The following is a 17,744-nucleotide window of genomic DNA, read 5'->3' as shown; positions in this document are numbered from 1 at the left end:
GCCGATTTCAGATCGACAATCTTAGTGGCCCGCCCCATTCTTCTCCATTTCCTCATGACCTCCTCACATACGTCGATCCCCGTTCCAGTGTGGCAGGCTACGTGTCTGTTCAATTCCCTAAAATCCAGCACGGGCCTAATCTTGTTTTTGGTAGGCTGAACAACCGCCAGTAGTGGCAACACTACTTTTTCTTCCCCTGTCCACGGTTTCAGAATTCCTTCTTTTATCCACCTCTCCACTTCTTCCTCGAATCCTTTTCTTATTTCTCCTCGCAGGGTGTTTTCGTAGCAGCCCACCTTATTCTGTAGTTCTGGGAGCCCAGAGATCCATTTCCATTCCACCGTCCACCTCACGCCATCAAACTTCGCCAGGAAATCTTTGTCCTCAATGCAGCAAACCTCCGGTTTTGGGGTTCTGACGGTTCTATCACCTTCCACTCCTGCCATCCCCACTGCGCCGAGACGTCCAAACGTCACTTGGCCCCCTCTTAACGTAGCGCCCCCCAGTCGGTTAATTGCACTCATACCTATAATCACGTCGACACCACCGACCAGATGATTCAACACTAGGGCTTGCAGTCCAATGGGCACCCCTTGCACCATTACTTCCGCTGTCGTCTCTCCTAGGCATTTCACATCCCTGCCATCCACGGTCCTAATAATCCTGGTTCCGCTCCATGATCTCACAACATTCCTCGCTAACAACGTTGTAGTGCAGCCTGTGTCGACAAGGGCTATGGCTCTCTTCCCATTGACTACCACCGGTAACCGAGGCAATGTTCCATCATGCGCCATTTCCGCACAGAAGGGGTAACCACTGGCGCAATAGCTCCCCTTCACTCGTTTCCCTGGTCCCGTGCAGCAACACAATAGCGGCTAATATGCCCCACTTGTCCACATCGGTAGCACGTGATCCCCGGTCTCGGCTCTTTGCAGTCCTTGATCAGATGAGGACCCTGGCACCGGAAACACTTGATGGCAGGTCTCCCCTCCTGTCGCCTCGCCGGCTGCCTCTCATTCAAGTGAGGCCACATGCACATATTTCCACTCACAGCTGCAGCCACGATTAATTTGCTTGATGCGCCGAAATAGCTTGTCGCTTGCGTGACACTGCTGTCCCAACTTTCACTTTCTGGTTACCACTTGACGCGTCTTCTCTCCCCTCCAAAACGAACTTCTGCAACTTTAGCTTTTCTCTCCCCGAATCCGACTTTTCTCTTCTACAAATACAACTTCTCTGCTTGCAATCTAACTTCAGAATGCCTTCCTTCCCCAAATCACTCCTCTTTTATCTCCAATCAGGAGCATCTCATTTGCATACCTCGTGGTCACCCTGTAGGCATATAAGGAAACAGGGCAGCCATTTTTGTTTCTTTCTTCTTCATTATGAACACGAGGTAAGCCACACAAAAACGCGGTCGGTCGTTCTTGTTTCTTTTTTCTTCATTTACACCACATATTTTAATTCATGCAGATTACGTATTTATTATTATAGATGATTCTCTATCGATTATTATAATAAACTTAATATATAGTAGTTAGATCAAAACTATATATATATATATATATATATATATAACTTGGATAGTTAGAGAGAGAGTAAATTCAATTCTATAAGAGGAGACTTATCGGGATAATATAAAGCTCAACAAATTTCAATGGAGCTTATGTTGGAGACAGTACAAGTGGAAAATGAATATTTCACCTCGTAACTTACCCCTTTAATTCACCTTCACACCCTCCCATGCCTGACTAAATTAAAACCCTAGTATACACCCCATGTATTCCGCACCACAACTTTCATTAATCGCATAACATCACGCTATAGTCATATTCCTCTTATAAGTATTGTTGTGATAACAGTTGCTTTTGGTTAATCCCAATTAGCATGCACCCTCTCGCTTTAATTCATCATCATAATATTATGCCTAAAAGCATACACCGTCTCTAAATACTGTTGTTGTCATCTTACATACGGATAAAATAAAACCACAACCCGACCATCCCCTGTACCTCCCCTTGAGTTTTAAACACATAAACTATCTGCATTATTTAAGACTGATAGAAACCCTATAAACCTTTTTACATTACGTACATATAGTACGCTCCTCCTCTATCTTAGAATTCAATATATTTCCCCTAACATCATCAATAATTTTATTGATTTATTTTGTTCCTGATCATTCCCTCGCTAGATGTCACATCCCCATTATGTTACCTAGCATCTTCTCTACTCTTCTGATGAGAAGCGTTAGGCTTCGAAATACTTTGGTATAAAGAGTCCCCTTCATCCTGCAACTAAATGTATAGATACCCTTATTAAATAAATGAATCATTCTATATTTACCGAGATATATAGTTTTTGTGACTTCATTTTCCACTCCTATCCTCTCTTATATAAATATATAACTTGGGTGGCATCAGCTAGAATCAAAACCAAAACACAACTTTCCACCCTCATTCCTAAGCCTCTGGGCCATGCCCCCCCCCCCACACCCACCCACACACACATATTCATCTGTCATCACTTTTTTAAAACATGAAATCGCCCAATAGTTGAAGACAAGATTCAAGCAATGGCACAAGGTCCACAGAGTTTTATAATTATAGACATAAAATGTGTAAAAAGCAAATAATGTATTTTTACTGAAAGACGTTTTTTCAAGATAAGAATAAATAATTTTATTCTTTAGAATCTTTTAATTATTATCAGCAAAATTTTGTACTTAATTAATTCAGATGTCCTATCGGTTTGTTACCTGTTAGGGCATCTGATGCTACCAGATCGGGCTGTCTGAAGATACTGGCTTCCTGACCAAAAATGCACCAAACATTACAGGCAACTGAGAACCGCCCGTGAATTTAATATTCCCTTGACTCTTTCTCCTTTCCAACCCGCCTAGAGTAAATACCGTCTAACAAAAACAAATGGACATACCTTTCCATCTTGAGTCTCTAACTCTTTGTAAATGAAAGATCAAAACTTTGCAAAATGATTCTATTAATATATTCAATATTGTTTTGTTTTTTTTCTTACTTCGGAGTCACAGCTTATCAAGGCTCGGAGGCCACTCGAGGAGGTAGAGGATGAGACAACACCATGATGATCAGTAATGCTGAAACTTGGTCAAGACTTAATTATATAAGAGGATGATTCAACAAAAACTTATTTACATTAGACTTGAAAGCAGTCATGAAGTAGCACAATACATTCTCTGAATAAGCACTGTTAAAGAAGTGTTCCGTAGTCAACAGGGTAGCAGCTGCACTGTAATGTGATCCACAGACGGACAGTTCTAGTAAAGAACATTGACACTAGAAACAGTCAATTTTCAGATTGGGAGTTTTGTTTTTTCAAACCCAAAAAATAAAAACATTTACAGTAACAATTTCACATATGCATAACAAAACAAACAAGTTTATTATATCATATGGTTCCTACTTCTAATTTACTTTTTTAGAATCTAAAACCATATCTTAAATTATTTCTTTTAATCATCAAAGCAGAAGACACACCCATTCATGGTATATTTTTCTTTGCGTTTTTCGCTATTCATTTTCAGTACGATATGATGTGCATGGAGAACCCAAAGAGAATGAATCTTTTTTTTTCTCTCTCTTTCAGTTTGCTTATTTATGTAAAATGTTACAACTGCTTTTGTGTCACTTATTGCCATTCGTACAAAACATTTAATCGGCGAATGCTTCATAGGCACCTTTTTTTTTTTTTCTTTTTTTTTTTTCAGTCTTGGATTTACTTTTTCTAACTTTCAGAACTATTTATTCGCATCGGGAATGACAAAACCAATTACGAAATGTTTTAACGTTTTAAAAGCTAACATTTCTTTTACTAACATCTAATAATGATATACATGAATTGTGTGCTTTTTTCATATTCAAAAATAACCCACTGTCTTAACGACTTCTGAGTGGTGAAGATGCTGAACACTTCTTTAACAGTGCTTATGCAGAGAATTTATTGTGCTATTTTCATTGATTGTATTTTCAGGTTAACTTTAAGTCTTACAGCAAGATCTATTTAGTAAATTGTTAGGTGAAAGTACAGAATAGTTACAAAGCACCCACTCCTCCTCATATTAAGAATGAGTTTCTAAAGAATAACATTATTTCTACACTGTATCTTTTCTGGATAAGTATAAAATTTTATCACATGCGTTCATATATAGTTTTTTAGGGGAGGGGTGTTTTTTTTTTTGTTTTTTTTTTTTTCTACCTGAGAGTCACCACTTATCAAGACCCAAAGGTGACTCGAAGATTAAAATATCTAAGGTAGTGGTGCAATAGGTGTATCAGAATTTTTGTAGGAATTTTTGACACCCCTAACACGAAACTGCGAATAAAATATAAAAATCTCGTAATTTCTCTGTTAAAAGTGGGTTGTTTATTTTCTTTATGGATTATACTTCCAAAATAAATTATTAAAGTTGTTTTAAAAGTAATAGAAATATTTTTTTTTTTTTTTTTTAAAGCAGTAATGAATTTTCCGAACTCAATATTTTTCAATTTTTAAACTTTAAAAATCTATCAAAACTTTTCTATTGATTCTATTTTTATGATATTTTCAGGGTCAATGTGAAATTTCATGTTCTTTCCAATAAACCGAATATAATATTTTAGACAAACGTTTTTTTTTAAATTCACGCCCCCCCCCATTTTCAAGTGTCTATTAAAAAGTAAATAATTAATTTACTCACCGAAAAGTAAATAATTAATTTACTCACAAATTGAAGAGAAAAGGTCAATAATAATATATTCAAATTTAAAACAAAAAAAAACGTAGTGTTTTTTAGAATTTTACCTGTAAAGTTTGAAGTTTAAAACCTTTTTTTTAAACCACGTTATTTGTTTTTTCTTTTTTTTTTTTTTTTTTTTGTAATGGAACCTTGGTCCTTGCTCCTTTAATTGAAAAAAAAATTAGGGCTTGAATTACATTTTTCGAGGAGTTATAAGCTTGGAAAGACAGGGGGTTGAATAATTCACGCCTCCCATTTTGAAATGTCTATTAAAAAGTAAATAATTAATTTATGTACCAAAGTCTTATATATCACAAATTGAAGAGAAAAGGCCAGTAAATAATATATTCAAATTTAAAACAAAAAAAAAGAACTGTTTTTTAGAAATTTACCTGTAAAGTCCGAAGTTTAAAACCTTTTTAAAAAAAAAACACGTTTTTTTTTTTTTTTGGTTTTTTAATGAAACCTTGGTCCTTGCTCCTTTTAATTGAAAAAAAAATTAGGGCTTGAATTACATTTTTCGAGGAATTATAAGCTTGGAAAGATGGGGTGGAGTTATTCACTATTTTCACGAAATTTCTGACACACCTAGTGGTGCAGTAATCACTTATGGTGTAAATTTGGTTGAATTTGATTGTTTATGGGGACGGTTTATTTTTTTTAATAAAAACATAAAAAGAAATGTTATTTAAGCTATTCTGTAACTTCACCTAAACACTTTAATAAGCAAATAAAATGCAGTTAACAAATACAGTTTGTTGAATACTATGTTTTGTAATTCGTTATACTTTCAATAGGTTTTCATTTTGTTTGTGTAGCTGCAAAGTGTTAACATTACCAACCATATATTTCATTATTTCTTTATCCGGTATATAACTTTCGGAAAGAGTTTCACTTTTCCAAGTGTATATTAATTTGTTATGACAGTACAGAATAGTTAACACAGCCCCTTCCCTCACCCATGTTAAGAACGGCGTTCTAGATAACATTATTAGTTCATCACAGACAGTTAACAGAAGCTTTATGAAGCAGTTTCTCTTAACAATTGTCAAACTTACACAGGGTATTTGAGAGTTATTCTGTTATTCATCATCATCATCATCATTATTGTTGTAGGTAGTGATGATTTTCGTTTTCTTATTTTAGTTAGCATACTATTTTGAATTTCTTCATTCTTTATGGCTTTTATTAGTATTTTGATTGGTTAGTAATAGTATTTGTAATTGGGGGATGATTTTACCAAGATATATTTAATACTGTTCATAACATACGGGTGTATGTGCCGTATAGTTTGCAAAATCCTCCCACAAAGCAGCAACTTTATGACAACCTACCTGCCATATTTAATACTATCAAGGAAAGACTCCTACAATTTGCCGGTCACTGTCTGAGGAGCAAGCATGAATTGTGTGAGTGATATATTACTATGGACTCCACGACACGAACACGCAAGCAAAGGACAACCTAGATCCACGTACATCTAGCAAATAGCACATGACGCCAACTGTGAACCTGAAAATCTGAGGCAGCTGATGGAAGACAGGAAACTAGAGAGGAAGAGTTACATTGGTCTCGACAAGGTGGTGGTGGTGGTCTTTTTGTTCTATTATTTTTACTATCTTCAGTATTACTGTCGCAATTATTCTAATATATTTCTTTTGTTTGCATTTAATTTTACTCTATATAAAAAAAAATCTCGCATTGTTCTTGGCTTTTAATTTTACCTTATAATTTTCTTCAACAATGCTTCAAGCAAACTACAACCTACTTATAATTATTCTAATGATTAATATTTGTCTTTTTGTTATTGTTTTATTTATTACCATTCTATTTAGTACTAGCTGGCATTGTCTGGTTGTACTATGCACTTAATAATATTTATGCAGATTGCGTATTATTATAGAATCGATCCTCTGTTGAATGTTATATATTATGAGGAATAATTTACCTGGTGGAATAATTCGCAAAAAAAATGATGTCATTCATGAAATTCCATCTGTGTTTGTTTACAATATCATGTCAACTGATATTTGGGCTTGACCATCTTAAAAATAGTTTTTCTTCTCTAATAGATAAAAACGAATTTTTACTGGGGGAATATTTTACATTACACTAGTGTAATGTAAGAATTCTTCTTTTTTTTTTTTATCTATATATATATAAGAGAAAAAAGAATATTTTTAAGATTGGATTGTTTTGACTTTCAATACTTATTGGATGAATTTCTATACAAAACATATCTAAGAACACTGCCAGATATATAAATTACCTTTGTGTGAAATTTGCAAAAGATAGGCTCAGCCATTTCAGAACCTATAAGGAAGGAACTCACACACACATAAAGTGACTTTTATATGATAGTAGAGATTTTATTTCTTTGCTTAGTTAATGGTGCTATTTTATCAATATGGTTAGTTCTGTTAGTATCGTTATGAGTATTGCTATCACTAGTATCATCATTATTTGTATTATATTTTCCTCAGTAATACTGTTATCAATTAACATCATTAGTAGTAATAGTAGTAATATTACAATTTTGGCACTTAATCTAATTTCCTAGGCAACGCCAGGACACGAGTAAGCTTGTTGCTTATAAATTTTTTTGTTTTGAATGGAGGACTTTTCACTACAGTGCTGACTGGATCAAGACAGCCTTAGCCTGGAGCAACATGTGAAACGATCATAGTGAATGTATATATGCATCTTCATAAAAGAACTCCGACATGAATAGTAGTTGAGATGTGTATTTGGTCTTCATAAATGGAATTGTTCTTGATTTAAATTTGATTTTGCTGTATTTTTGTTGATATTTTTAAATGCCGACTTTTCATACCGATCAATACATTGTTATTATTATTATTTTTATTTTTTTTTATTTTTTTTTTTTTTCCAGAGCATTTTACAAACCCAAATCTCCGGAATATAATCAATGAAAAACTCCACAAACGACAGAATAAATGCACAATAAACTTCTGAAAGATTTATGATCGCATCAACTCCTCTTTCGTTCTTTCTCTGACCACACAGAAAATATATCCTTGTTTGTTTGTTTTTTGTTGTACATAACCACACTTTGACTTACAATGATTCCTCACACACGCCTTTTGAAATACATGCATAGATGTAATATAAATGACTGGAAAGGTCCTTTTATGAGAAGTAGGCTTTATTCAATTTATATAAATTTTCCTTACACTTGAAAGCTTCACAAAATAGGGGGGGGACAACTTATTGATTTATAAACAACTTAAGATAAAATTAGTGAGTTAGTGAGAGCTAGAGACAAAAAAAAAACAACAGCAGTTGTTTCTGCTTTTCTTTTCCTTCATTTTTCTTTTTTTCTCTCTCTCTTCTCTTTCTTTTTACTTTTTTCCCCCTCTGGTTCTCCCTAGTAGTATCATATGGGTTAGACCATATGGGTTTTAGCCAGTCTGAGAAATTGTCTTCAGATAGATGGGCTGTCACATAGCCTCCTTCCAGTCGGGTGACTGGACAGTGTAGGACCAGGTGGTCTGTGTCCTGGGAGGGGGGGGCTTCCTTGCACTTTGGGGAGTCTATTTGTCTCCACCTGTGTTTTTTACTGCCTGCAATTTACAGTGTTTTGTTTGGATCCGGTTTGTGGCTACCCACTGCTCCCTACTATTTGTAGCAAAATCTGGGAGGCACAAAGTTGGATCTTCAATGATGTTCACTACCTTCGGAGTATTGTTTCTCTATTCCTCCTATTTTATTTTTGAGTTGTAGAAGGTCTTTCGGGATTTGAGTCAGGCGGTATTTGGAGTGTCTTTTAAAATTTGTTGGATTGGTAAATCCCTGATGTCCTCTTCAACATTTTGAATCCATTTTTTAGTTGCCTCTTTCCTCCTTATGTGGGGTGGTGCGATTGAGCTTGCCACTGGTTAGCAATTGTGTTGGGATTGACTTCAGACATTCTGCGGTAATACACACAGTTTCTTGGAGGTTTTGTCAGTTGATTTTATGTGTTGGCTCCGAGACCATGCTGAGGCACAATATTCTGTAGCAGTTTAGCAGAGTGTGACTGCTGTTGTTCTGAGGAATCTTTAGGAAGATCACCATCATGTTTTGGCTACTTTCCGATTGTTTCTTTTGGCAATCTTATTAGCACATCCCTTAAGGTGGGTCTGATAGGACAGCGTTCTATCAAGGGTGATTTCCAGATATTTGGAGACTTAATCAAGGGGGAGGGCTGCTTCACCAGCTTTAATCTGGAGGCTTTGTCTGGCCTCATGGTTGTTGAGATGGAAGACTGATGTAACTATCTTTTCGGTTTTCATCCTTAAGTATCACTTGTCAAAGAAGGTTTTCATGAGGGTGGTGTCCTCAGTCAGCGTCTTTTTCAGTTCCTCCCAGCTGTCTGATTGATAAGCCAACACCCAGTTGTCTGCGTATCCCAACTTCATTGAGGTAGTTATGGGCATGTTGCTGATGTAAATGTCAAGAGTGTTGCCATAAGTACTGAGCCTTTGGGGACTCCATTTTTTTTTTATTTTTTTGGTCTTGCTTTTATCTTCTCCCAAAATGACATAATTATGTCTGATTCCCATCATTTTTGCAAGTAAACGTGTCTTTCTGCGGATTCTCCCTAATCTTGCATTACTAATATGTAATATTGTCTCCATTTTATCAAAATGTTGTATGAATTGAATGAAGCCTATTTCAGAAGATATTTCCAGTCATTATATTTGCCCTTTTTTCTGTGTGTATGAATATCTCTCTCTCTCTCTCTTTCAAGTAAATTATATGTTTTAATAGATTGCCATCAATGGTTTCATGTGTTTTACATTTCATCAGATGGTCTAAAAAAAAAACATGAATTAATTCATGATCTTATAATTACATTTTTTATTTTTTTTATTTTTGGTTTTTGCATAATCATACTGCAGTGGTATGCTTACACAAAAATTAGAATTATGACTTGTGAGTTTAGGTTGTCTGATTTTAGGTAAAAACATGAAACCATCAGTAATGATCTATAAAAAGCAAAAATAATTTATTATAAAGCTCCGTCTGAGAACATATTATGCACCGTATATGAGTACAAGTCCAAACCTTTGAAAGTCTGTTTCAAATGACGATAGTCACAGCTATCATCGTATATGTGAATGTACATGAAGCCATAGTTAATATCGTTTGTTTCGTTCCAGGTTTTCTCTTGTTTCAAAATAAGTCTGATTTCCATTTCCTACTAAGAGACATTTCTGATGATCATTTGTGTGAATATTTAATTTCGCTCATAAAGCAATTTCATACAAAAAAATCTTCACTCTTTTCACAAACAGAAAAAACACACCAAATTGTGTTTGCTGAATTAAGGAGAAAAACAACCTTCAAATTGAACATTTTTGTTACCGACATATATATTAATTTATCACAGATCCATCCAAACATTTGTCATTTTTTTATTTATATTTTAGTATTAAAATCTCTCACACACACATATGTATAAAAATCTGACATATACATATTTATATTAGGTAGTAAATTATGAAAATATATGGCAATTAAGCTATGCAAAATCTTCCACGTTTCATCCCCATAGGAAAGCATCAAGTTAAAAATAATTTTTTTTTTTTTTTCCTCTTTTAGTCTGACCATTCCAGACTGGGATGAAACGTGGAAGATTTTTTGTAGATTAATTGCCATGTATTTTCATAACTTACTACCCAGCTCTATTGAGCAATATTGAAGTCAATACTGAAAATTCATTAATAAAATATATCTGCTTATAATATTTTATGTGGCTAGATGAAATAATATATTATCCCAAATAATAAATTTATCTACTCTAATATGAAGTTTGTTTTGTTTGTTACTTAATTTATGTGTGTATATTTATCTCTTGCTCATGGTGGGAAGATTCAACACAAGGTCAGAAAAGTGGAATTTGAAAAGTCAGCACCCTAGAGGAAGAGCACTCTGACCAACCAAAAAATGCTTGAGCAGCCCTGTCAGCATTTCCCGGTAGGAGCACGCGGGCGATTAACAGTTAACTAAATCCTTTTGAATTGGTGAGAAGGTAAAGGGTGGATCTCTTAGAACTGCATATGACCATACCTCGGACTGACAGAAGAACGAGGCCACGCCAGTCATGACATACCCAAGGCTCTGTTGGTCTGATTTTGGTATGAAAGAGCCACCCCAAAGGATGACTGAGTCTGTATTCGCTCAGTCATATTATACAGTAGTGAAACATGGCCCCCAAACTTTTCTGATCTATCATAGCTTCAGCGTAATGATCATGCCACAATCAAGTAGACGTGCAGCTGCAAACTGAAAGAAAAAAAATTCCATTAATTGTTTCATCAAAAAGTTAGCATTAGTGAGATTACGGATGCCTTTTCCATTCAGCATCTCCAGTGGTTCAGTCATGAACAGCGTGCTGTATCTGGCATCAACTCCATAACGAGCTTGAATATCTTCGGAAGTAGAGAGCAAAGTAGATCAAGGAAGACATGATTCAGGTACATAAGATGAGATATAACTGCAACCACCGATTACCATGGCTAAAAACACCCTACCAGAGAGCTCATCATCAACCTAACATTCACAGCCAACATGAATTGGAATATATCACACTCTAAGACTATTAAAATCTGTTTTTGTTGCAATAGTTTTGGTATAATATAAAGAGTGTGATCACAGATTTGGATAATTATATATTTATAACTAGGAATGATAAGAACGAACCAATTGGGCAACAAAATTGCTGTATAAAATATACTGAATCTTGACATAAGGGCACAACACTCTGCTGATCCTGACTGGATTAATTTTTTTTTTTTTTTACCCGGACTGTATTGATGCTGGCAATTTTTGCTTGGGAAACTACAATATTTGCAATTGAATAATTTTCTTTTCTCTGATAGTTACTTCTTTAAAACAGTTTTCCTCAAAATCTCACCCTAAAAGTAGAACTCTAAGAAGGGTTCCTTTGAATGTCCATGGCAAACGATTTTGTACAAATCATTCAGAAAATGATCACTCTACAAACACTAACAAAAAATGTATAAATAATATTTTTTATTTGAGAAACAAAAAAGAAAACATGAAGTGTTTGACAATATTGAAAACGATATAAAATGTAAAAATCGATATGTATAAAGATACAGCAACATGTACAAAAAGATACCACTATTTATACACTTTTTTTTTGTATTCATATCATTGAAATAGTCGATGGTCATTGTTTTGTGAAGCTTATTGAAGACAGAAAATAGACGTAAGGATTCCGTGTAGACATCAAAATTTTTAATGTTTTAATTCACAACCATAAGAGTATGTGCATGTGTGCGAGGGGGGGGTCATTATTCTCATCCTTAATCTGTCGAGTACTATTCATGATTTCTGACATCATCCATTTTCAAGTAATTATGTATATTCTTTCTTATGTATATATTTTTTTAGCTTTTAAGTAGTTTTCAGCTCTCTCCTCCCCCTCCTCCTACTCTAAGGAAATCGCCCTTTAATTTGGTCATAAAGGATCTCCCCCACCCTTTTTTTTTAATATTTTTAGAGTTGTCATATCAAGAAAGATCAATCAAGCTCTATAAATATCCTAGACCCTCTAGATCTAAACGGTTCATTGTGTGTGTGTGTGTGTGTGTGTGTATAAACAAAATTGATGAAGACAAAAATTGAATAAATTACAATATTTATTAATCCATGCAAATATTCAAACAAGGAATAAAAAATAATTCTTAACTCAATTGTTTTCTTTTTTTTGATTCTTTGAATATTTGATGAATTAATAAATATTGCAATTCATTCAGGTTTTATTTTCATCGTCAATTTTCTTGTTTGTTAATTGCTCTATCTAGAATACTGAGCAATATTATTATCTTGATAGGTTCTAATATAAGGATAATATTCATCTTTGTAATATAAATATATGTGTGTGTGTATATGTATGTGTGTGTATACATATATATTTATGTGTCTGTATATGTGTGTGTTAGTGTCAAAGTCTATGTCCTGTTTTAATAGATGCTGTCATCCATTGTTACTTCATTTATGATATCATAAAGAAAAAATATATGCAGGAGGCTAGACAAGGTCAGGGCATATTTTGAAAAGCCAACACTGAAGTGAACGTTGGCCTATAAAAATACCTGAGCAGCCCCATCTGCATTCCCCTGATAGGGATGCCTCAAATGATTAGCAATAAACCCCTACTCAAACAAGGTAAAGCATGGTAGTGTAGACCTAGGACTGAGTAGAACCATACTTCAGACCAACAGTAACAAAGCCATTATGGGACTGATTGGCAAGGATGTATCTCTAACTCGTACAGAATCTCTTTTCACAATATTTTATGCTCCCTTTTTAATGGATGATATCACAAAATGGATAGAGGAGTCCTTTAACTTTCCGGGATCATGAGGTGTTTCATTATTTTATGCAACATGTTTTGGGCAAGAATATCCTCGCAACACCCATTCCTATTCAAGCTTCAGAGCACATACAGCACCTGGTATTACTAAATAGTCACTCATTTTAGTCCTTACCAGGCTCAACATCACTTAACTTTGAACTAATGGGAACAGGTATGTCAACATGATTATGCCGTATAAAAATGATGAAATCATCCATTTACAATGTGATTAAAGAGTTTTGTTTTGTATGTTTTCTCTTTGCACAGAGAAAACATACAAAATCTTCAGAATTTTAGTATTGAATAGAAGATAGATCTGAATCATGTTTTTTTGTTTGTTTTTTAATTCTGTAATAAAAATATGTCTTCCATTAAAAAAGACATTTTTACTACTTTTATTATTGCACTCAAGTTAAAAAAATAAATAAATAAAACAAAAATACCATTTAAAAAAACAAAATGGTTATAGTCAAGATTGTCCATTCTTTTTGACTTCCGGTGTCTGCCTTATAAATATAACTACATGTGACAAGCAAGATATGGTTACTTTTAATTAAAAATCATTTTCTCAGATAACGTGAAAGTAATGTCGCCACATCAGAGGAGGAGCTACTTGGAGCATCCTATCCTGTCTTGATAGAGTTCAAAACCAGCTTTGAAACTCAATAGGTGATGCCCTTTTCTCCTCCTTGCAACCTGTCTCCCACAGAAGAGACGTTGCAAGCTTGTCTCTGCTCTAGCATTATCTTCATGGCAGATGCTCGTCTGAGCTTCAATCTATAGTCCCTCTTTGCCAGACTTTAATTAAAAAACAAAAAGAAAACGCACCACTATCAACAATTTCTCCCATTCTCTGTGCCTAAATATAAACAAATTTCATAAACAAAGCTTCTTTCCTAGAACTGCCTGCCTGTAGAATTCTGTTCTGCTTTCCAGCTGACTACAATATGGTAGTCTTTAAGTTCAATGTAAACAAGTTCTTGTTGAGCCAGCCCCTTAAATAATCAAATTATAACAATTTTCCATCACTAACAATTACTATGCTGTTGTGTTAGTGACCACTGAACATTCGTTAACCTTTATTCTCAACTTGCCCTTGATAAGTGGTGACTCACTTGTAAAAAATTAAGAATGACATTCTTGCCCGTATTTAATTATCCACCTCAGTGGACAGAAGAAACGGGAAGTCAAAAGAGTAGACAATCTTGAACATAAGCGATAAAATAGATTTATCCTCATCATGGCCATTACACTCTTGGGCCTTCTTCATTTACACTTTGTTGCAATTTAAATATTTCATTTAATGCAATGAATTAGACAATTAAATTTTTTTGTGTAATATATTGTACACATGGAAACATTACTCAAGCTACATCTTCTAAACATGAATTCTACCAAGAAATTGTAAGTTTAATCTCTGGTGAAGGCATTAAACAGAAAGAAACTAATCAATCAGGTATGAAACAAGAACAACCCAGTAATTTACTGGTTAAAATTGTTAAGTTTTCTGACATATCAACACCATGTGCAAACTCGTACACGTTTTGTATACAACTGGTGCAACGAATTGTTGAGTGAATAGAAATAAATGAACATACAAAGTGTGCATATGCTTAAAAAATTTCTCCGATTCCAATACAAATTTAAAATTTGTAAATATTTCATTAGTGATTTTTTTTTTTTTTCCTCCAAATTCTTGTCCCCCCCCCCTCTCTCTGGGTACTGTCCGCATACATTTTTGCAACTGTTAGAAATACACTAGATGGGAGAGGGGGTCGTATATTACAAAAGTAAATTTTCTAAATATTTTTTTCTTAAATGTCTTTGTAATTGATTGAAAATTGTGACACAACTAAAGATTTATTTTGATTAAAATCAAAATAAATCGATTTGCACGAGTTTGTCATTAGTTTACAAAATCTAATATTTTCACAAACAATTTAAAATAGTAGATGATTGTTATGGAAAATAAGATGGTGTAGAAACAGAATATTTAAACAAGACTTCTATATTAAAAATAAGTTTCTTAATAATATTATTGCTATTTAGAAAACCATTCTTAACATGGGGAAGGCAGGATGGAGCTTTGTTAACTATTTTGTGCCTTCTCTATTAAAGAATAATCATTTTTTATACTAATTATAAAGGTTTGGTTGGTTAGTAAATTTTACCATAAAAGAAAAACAAGAAACAATGGCAAATTTGTAGATCAATATCCTTAGCTAAATCATGCTCCCTCAAAAAAAGAGATTCTACTTTTTTTTTAAAAAATGATTATGTGCAAACACCTTGAAAAACTTGGCAGGAAAAAAAGCTTTGTCATATTAAGAACTATGCAGAAATAGAGAAGAATTATAGCTGTCTAAAGAAAGAATGAACCAGGGGGAAGTAATTCACTTCCAAAGAGCATAAAAAGAGATCGAAGAGTTTTCTTTTTAACCACATTTGGTTTGTAGATTAATTCATTTGCAAAATGGAAAAGTGAATAAAGGACGAAAAGACTTTGGCCAGAGTCCTGAAAACAAATGTGCCTAGATGCTAAAATTATCAGCAGTTTACTTAATTTATATAGATATGCATGTTGGAAATATGTATAAGAAAATACCAACAGGAAGAAACTAAGTTGGCATTTGATGAAGGTCTTGTACAGTTTGATTTGAACGATGACAACACAAGCACACGCATGTATTTACTTAAAAGAAGCAACTCAGAACTGGAGTGCGTTTTAAGTTAGTTGGGATAGGTAATACATATTAGTTGTTTTTTTATCATAAAAATAAATGCAGTATCTGATGATAATTGGTGTGAAATGATAAGAGTTGTTCTTTTTTTTATACTTTAGGGTGACAAGGTAAGAAAGATAACAGTTCAAATACTCAACACTTAATAGAATTAACTATTAAACCTAGAGAAGCTGCGATACTGACTATATTTCATTAGTTTTGTTATAAACGAAAAAAAAAAATGTCCTAATCTTTAATTTCAACTCCAGTGAATATATGGATCATAATATATATTCCTTAGTAGTACAGGGGCATCTGAAGTTTTAAAAGACAATGAAATTGTATTTTTGAGTTGTTTTTCTTTGTTTCTACCATTTGAAAAATTGTTTTTCTTTAGCCAATAACATTTTTTCTTCATTTCTATTTTAAAGCAACAACAACAAAAAAAATATAAAATAATTTGTTGACAAAAAATATAAATAAAGATGAGTTATCGCCCTTACTTTACCACCCTTAAAAAAAAAAAAAAAAAAAAGCCAGAATAAGTTTAATAGAAACTGTTGAATTATTTAAAACATTTTATATATAAATCTAGTTAAAATAGATTTATTTTAAGGTCAGTTTTGAAATAATCAGAAATTGTTATCTTTCCCAATGGCCACTGTAGTCTCTGACCTGTCTCTGAAAGATTAACTGAAGACAGACTCAATGGTTGATTGCACTAATAACAAAAAATGCTTAATTGAAGTAAGCACAAAGTAATTCATCTCTTTAGAATCAGAATTTAAAGAAATTTTTCACACAAATTTCGATAAATTTTTCTCTATAAAGATTTGCTGAAACTTATGAATCGTATTGACTCTGAGGATTCACCCATATGTTTTGTTAAAAACATGGTCACCATTTTGTTGGGCCAGATTTTAACTTGCGTGGTTTCAGCAAATACAGTAATTTTTTTTTGTTCATCTTTCTTAATGGAAACATTTTGAAAACGTCTTAAATTTTACTGTATTTTAAACAAAATGCAGTAAATATGGATTTTTTTTTATCCCTCCCCTCAAAAAATTATATGCACGAATAAGCAAAAAACAATAAAAATATAACAATAGACAAACCCAAACAATAATACAATAAACAAACCAGAGAAATAAACAAAACAAAAAACAAACAAAAAACAAACAATAAACAAAAAAACAAACAACAAAAAACAAACAATAAACAAAAACAAAATAAATAAACAAAAACAAAAAACAATAAACAAAAAATTTAAAAAACAAAAAATTAAAAACGAAACAATCAATAAACAAACACTAAACAGTTAATATTAATAATAATAATAGATAGTTAATGCGATAGATCAATAATTGAATGATGAATACTATGAGAAGATTGAAAATCTCCACATACCAACCATTCAAAACAGCAATTCTTTTCCCTTTGTTAAAAACATCAGTGCTTGTTAAGATAGTCGACAAATCGATTTTTTAAATATGTCATTTTAAGTAAATGTAATCTAAAATATTTGTTCTGGGTTATGTCCACCGTGTGTAGATTCTTACTGTCTACTAAGAAAGACGCAATTTTACAATTTTCCATATAAATTACTTTTAATTATAAATAACTTCCTACTCTATGAATTTTTGTAATGTTTTGATATATTACTATTTTCGGCATGACAATTTAGTACATAATATTGTTTTTGCTTAAAATTTACAAAAACGTTGACTATCTTAACAACTATCTTAACAAGCACCAAAACATCACTCATCGATTGTGAAGACTAGAGGATTAAGAAACTGCCAAAACTTAAATTAATCCAATATTTTCAGATGAGGAGGGGTGAGGCTACACAGTAAAAATCTCATTGAAACATGTC

At 33.2% G+C, this 17,744-nt stretch overlaps 1 protein-coding gene across 1 annotated transcript in view; it reads left to right on the top strand.

Moving 5' to 3' along the window:
- Positions 1 to 10,565, top strand: part of LOC145286233 (RIIa domain-containing protein 1-like) — a 31,602-nt gene extending 21,037 nt beyond the window's left edge. Inside the window, exon 4 of the mRNA XM_080135053.1 lies at positions 7,647 to 10,565. Within this exon, the coding sequence (XP_079991179.1) occupies positions 7,647 to 7,729 (83 nt within the window). The 3' untranslated portion in view covers positions 7,730 to 10,565. The remainder of the gene's footprint in view (positions 1 to 7,646) is intronic.
- The last annotated feature ends 7,179 nt before the right edge of the window (positions 10,566 to 17,744 follow it).

The sequence above is a fragment of the Euprymna scolopes genome, chromosome 10 (assembly GCF_053919585.1).
Source record: "Euprymna scolopes isolate OS-2025 chromosome 10, ASM5391958v1, whole genome shotgun sequence".
NCBI classification, from domain to species: Eukaryota; Metazoa; Mollusca; class Cephalopoda; order Sepiida; family Sepiolidae; genus Euprymna; species Euprymna scolopes.
Note: the sequence above shows the minus strand (reverse complement) of the source record. Positions and strands in the feature narration are given on the sequence as shown.